This window comes from Fragaria vesca, linkage group LG6 (assembly GCF_000184155.1).
Source record: "Fragaria vesca subsp. vesca linkage group LG6, FraVesHawaii_1.0, whole genome shotgun sequence".
NCBI classification, from domain to species: domain Eukaryota; kingdom Viridiplantae; phylum Streptophyta; class Magnoliopsida; order Rosales; family Rosaceae; genus Fragaria; species Fragaria vesca.
The window spans coordinates 8,462,607-8,467,846 of record NC_020496.1 but is presented as its reverse complement, the minus strand read 5'-3'; the positions used below and the strand labels follow the sequence as shown (position 1 = coordinate 8,467,846).

Here is a 5,240-nt window from a genome sequence, read left to right as displayed (position 1 = left end):
GAGAGAGAGAGAGACCCTAGGCTGCGGTATCAGTGAGATTTGTATAAATCACCTTTTTTAATAGTGCGTACCTCTTTGAATCAATTATTTATGATTAAAATGACCAAAGGGGAAGTCCTTGGCCAGGTGAGGAACTATTTCTCCATTACAACAGTAATGCATTTAAATTGTGGGATAAAAACCAAGCCCCCTTCAAGAATTCCCATAGTTTTTTCCGAATGTTTTGGATTTTTGGTACCCCCACTCCTCTCCAGAGTAAACATCTGTAAGGTCTGCAACGGGAGGAGGAATGTCGAAAACCAATTGAAGCTTAAGAGCATCTAAGGTAGAAGTTTAGTTTAATTGAGGCACAAAAAAACCAAGACAAAGCTAAGAATATTAATATCACCATCAAAATATTTAGCAGGCCATTGGTAAAAGACATGTAAATGCTTCTTCTTGTTCTGCATTTGGCTATAATTGCCAAATTTAGCATAGCTTAATCTAAAATGCTTCAAGCATATTATGTTTCAATACACCAATGGCAACACAAATATATCAAGTACCTTTTTCATTACCTCTTCTCGCTTCTTAATCCTTATTGTTAGAGAGGAGAGATCCCACATTGGAAAAATGACAAATAAAATATAACTTATAAGTTGGTGGATCATTCTTAATTGTATCGAGGCATTTTGTGGTTAAAACCCAACACCTTAAAGATGGTTAAGTTGAGACAGTTTCGGTACACGGATGATCCATAGGTCACGCTTGTCACTGCTTGACATGATATCAGAGTGGGTCCCTCTCCAGTTGCATCTCTAATGAGCCCGGGTTGGTTCTTTCAGGGGTCATGGCCCTAGTTTGATTCTTTCAAATTTGGGGTTCTTTCAGTTATCATGAGGAGTTTGGGGTTCTTTCGGTTGTCATGGAGCCCGAGTTCAGTTTCAGTTTGTTAATCAGTTTCACGTGCAGACCTAAAAGTTAGGTTGCACGTGAGGGGGAGTGTTGGAGAGGAGAGTCCCACATTGGAAAAGTGACAAATAAAAAGTTGCACGTGAGGGGGAGTGTTAGAGAGGAGAGATCCCACATTGAAAAAGTGACAAATAAAATATAACTTATAAATGGGTGGATCATTCCTAATTGTACTGAGGTCTTTTGTGGTTAAAACCCAACACCTTAAAAGTGGTTAAGTTGGGACAGTATCGGTACACGGATGATCCACGGGCCATGCTTGTTGTTTGACACTTATTACTTCCAACAACACCAACTCTCCAATACAAAAGTGAAATTCACAGATAATATAATCTGAAAATCTGGAAAAAATCCAAAATAATCATAAATGGGGCTTGTTCATATACTCCAATAGCATTTCAAAAGCTTATGATGGATGATGTCAATTTCATTTGAAGTTCATCTGAACAAACTGTTTGGGGGAAAGTTATGGTCAAAGGACAAGAACACACGTAATCAGTAATCAGTACTTAATCCGAGTCAAACCAATGTATTATCTACTAAAGTACAAACTTAACATCAAAGTCAGCGAGCTAATCCTCAATCGATTAGAGAAAATTCTGAGATACAGATAGAATCCACTCAAATGGATTTGATTTGAGGGGCATGAAGAATGACTGTAACACTCCACTAAACCTATATTTGTGCTTTATAGTTCGCAATTGTGTGGAGGTGATAGACTTAGCAAACTTCACAATCAAACTGAAATGCTAATAATAGGAGTGTCTTATTGTGCTTCTGGACATATCAAATCTTTAAAACTGGACAAAATAGAGATAAGAAGCATCATATTTAGAGTGGAGAAAAACCTAATATTCCATGAAAGCTTGCTCGCAACAGACGTAGAATGAAGAGATCAAGATGGATAAGGATGGTCTTCCTGATAATTTGAAGTATGAGGTGTGCAGTTCAACCAAGAACAGGATATATGCATATGTACAACTGGATTTACATACAGATTTGTGTGGCTAAAAAGTACAAATAGTTTAGTCAACACCATATATATCATATGTGACAGCAAATAAACCAGAGTCATAAGGTGATTGATATGCACTAATGTTTCAGGCTCTATGATCTGCAAGGTAGATGTGATAAACTAAAATGGAGCTTTTCAAAAAGAGTGAGTCAGCACTTTCTACTCCATTCATGAAACACCAACCTGCACTACCTACCAGGACCAACACAATTCCACTACTGAACCAACACCAGTTCCCTGCTGATAATCAGTTCCAAAATGGCTCGATCATCTAAAGTAATTGATCAAATCAACATTTATGCTTTGCATTTCTTAAAAGACAGTTGGTAAGCGAAAAACATTAGGCAAAAGGAAATGGGGTGGCCCGAAAGCATGCGAAGCCTGTTCAAATTTATCAGAAATCTTTTCCTGCCCCAACTGGAGCGAAGAGGCCCGCATAAATTCACTACTTTCTAGCAATACAGCTGCAAAAGAATACTTTACAGCCAGATCATCAAGGTCTTGGTGTTCATTGAAACACCCTTTAGGCCAATGTCAGTGTGCAAGGTAGGCATACCAACAGACAATAATTTCATTTTTGTTAAACCACTGCAGATTTTCTTTTAATGTAAATGATTCAAGATGTGGTTGCTTCAGACCCTGAAAAGCAAGGAAGGGAGCTGCTAATATCTACAGCTTCTGTGGTTCATCAATCATCATCCACTCTTGCTTTTAACCTTTTTTTCTCAAGAGAACAGCAAAGGGTTAATGTCCTAAGATATAAAATTTGAACTGTAGTTAGAATTAAGCTGCACGAGTTTCAGTATACCCGTGTGGGTGTGTGGTTAATACATTTGCCATATGCAAATTGAGCATCACACCAACCCTTAAAGTACCATGTTATCTATCTTCTATGATGAATCATCTTATAGGATGAAGTGACTTTAGGTTAAATTTAGGGGAGGTGTTCTGGTACTTCACTATCGCTCTTACACTTCTCCACTTTAGCTACTTAGAAGTGGATAGCAAGTGCAAAGTTGAGACTACATTTAGCGCAATGGTGGATTGAAATCGACTGGTTTAGGGCTACACATACTCCATTTTGGTATACACTTCTTTCTTTTCATTTTTTTTTTGGTGTGTGTGTTTCAATGTATGTGTCTTTCAATCAATGGTGAAGAAGCATGCTTGCTACAAATTTGATGAAAAGCAAGAAGGGAATTCTTAACATCTATTGCATCTGTGGCATACTTAGCTTGTTACCAACTTTGCTTTTCTAAAGAGCACACAAATGGTTACTCTTTTATTAAGCTCTGATATTTGAACTGGAGTTTTAAGTTAGCTGCATGTTCATTTAGCTTCTATAGTTGGCAAGTATATGGTGCGTGTGTGCGGTTGGTGGAGTATGTGAATGGTGTAACCACACCATCTTATGAAGTACATATTAAACATCATCTTTAATCCCTACGCTAGTGTCCTATAGGATAGAGTGATTCTGGAATAAGTGTCCACTTTTGTTTTGAGGTTTGAAGTCAAGTGTTCTGCATATCAGTACTCAAATCAGAACATGCTACCATATTCATACGACGAATGTATATCACAGAATCATCAATTACTCAGATACATTTTGAATTGGAATACTATTTTTCATCAACTATTTCAGCATATAATAACTACAAAATATAAATATTCACATACAATTTGGGAGAATGATAGCTCTTGGCCTGACCTTTTCCTCAAACATGTGCCTCGTTGTTCTGAGCTGAGCATTACTAAAATTAGCTCTTCGTTGCCATTTCAAGTCCTCAGGAACGTCCACTTAGCATTTCCATATTTCATTCTGCATCACTTCTTATGATTATACAAAGTCATGTCCAGCCATCAAACTACTGAAACTCATAACTCCCGTCTTCCCTCAACCTCATATCAAACACTTCAGACTCTGCACCACTCAATCTCCCCGCACCCTTTCTCCTACCCTCCCTACTTTCCCCGCCCCGCATTACACCACCCTGTCCTCTCTGTCTCCTCTCAACACCGCCTCCTCTCAAATTATACCTACCCGAAGACCTCCTATCAGACTCCGAACCACCATTTCTCCTAACACCCCCATTTTCGCCACCGCGCACCACATTACCCTGTCCTCTCTGTTTCCTATCAACATCACCTCCCTCGGAATTCAACTCAGCCGAAACATCTGCATTTCCTCTACTCCCCTTCCCTTTCCTCCTCAATTTACCATTATAAGTTCTAGAATTCAAACCTTGCCGATTCGAGCTCTCCTTAAGCCCATCCACCAACTCCCTCACACCTCCAAAACCCTCCTCCAACTCCTCGGACCCGATCCTCCTATACGGCCTCACACTATGCACCACTCCCTTGGGGAAAAACCTCGCCGACGGCAAGTCCTCCATGGTCCGAAACAGCTCCGGCCCGTCCCTCTCGGTCCACAGGTCGAACCCGCCGGGGCGCTGGAAGCGATCGGCGAGGACCTTGACCTGCTCGTCGGCGGAGACGGAGAAGAGGCTGGGAGGCCTCTCGACGGGCTCCCAGGGACGTTCGAGGTCGGAGACGGCGGCCTTGAGCTCGGCGCGCTTGCGCATCTCGTAGATTTGGCGCTCGCGGGTGAGGCGGGCCTTGAGGAGCTGCTTGGCTTTCTTGGCCTGCATGCGCTTCCACTGCCACTTGGAGACGCCGCCGGGGAAGGTTCTGGGGCCGCCGCCCATGCGGATGAGGGTGGGCTTTTGGGGGGAGGGTTTGAGAAAGAGGAGGGGTGGGTGGAGGAAGAGAGGGGAGGCTAGGGATTTGGAGAAGGAGAGGACTGACATTTTTGGATTAGGGTGATTGAGTTCAAGAGGAATTGGCACTGGGAATTTTGGAGGAATAGAAGATGAAGTTTTGTGGCTGTTAGCTTCCTAGCTTAGATGAGGGTTCAGTGAGATACTACTCATATTAAAAATACGAAGTTCTACATCAACAAGCACCAGTGGTCTAGTGGTAGAATAGTACCCTGCCACGGTACAGACCCGGGTTCGATTCCCGGCTGGTGCATGTCTTTTTGCTTTATTTGTCCTGTTTTTGTTTGTTTGTTTGTTTTTTTCTTTTCTTTTCTCTTTTCACTTTCTTTTCTGGTCTCCCCTTCTTCCGATACAGTAGTGAAAGACTGAAAGGGTGGAGTTAAGGTAGGTATAAAAAAAATAGCACAAAAATTAAAGGATATATCACTAATATATATGTGTCATGAAAACGGTTTAGTCTGTGGTGTAAACAGATGTGGTATACATATAACTAAAAT

The 5,240-nt window shown here is 41.2% G+C and overlaps 1 protein-coding gene and 1 non-coding gene across 2 annotated transcripts; one reads left to right on the top strand and one right to left on the bottom strand.

Annotated features, from left to right (window-relative positions):
* Positions 1-3,831: 3,831 nt before the first annotated feature.
* On the bottom strand, positions 3,832-4,773 carry LOC101303349. Its single transcript, XM_004305122.1, has one exon. The coding sequence runs from the start codon at positions 4,771-4,773 to the stop codon at positions 3,832-3,834; it is 942 nt and encodes a 313-aa protein (XP_004305170.1).
* Positions 4,774-4,925: 152 nt separating this feature from the next.
* Positions 4,926-4,996, top strand: TRNAG-GCC. The gene has a single exon. It is a non-coding gene; the product is annotated as a tRNA-Gly (tRNA).
* The last annotated feature ends 244 nt before the right edge of the window (positions 4,997-5,240 follow it).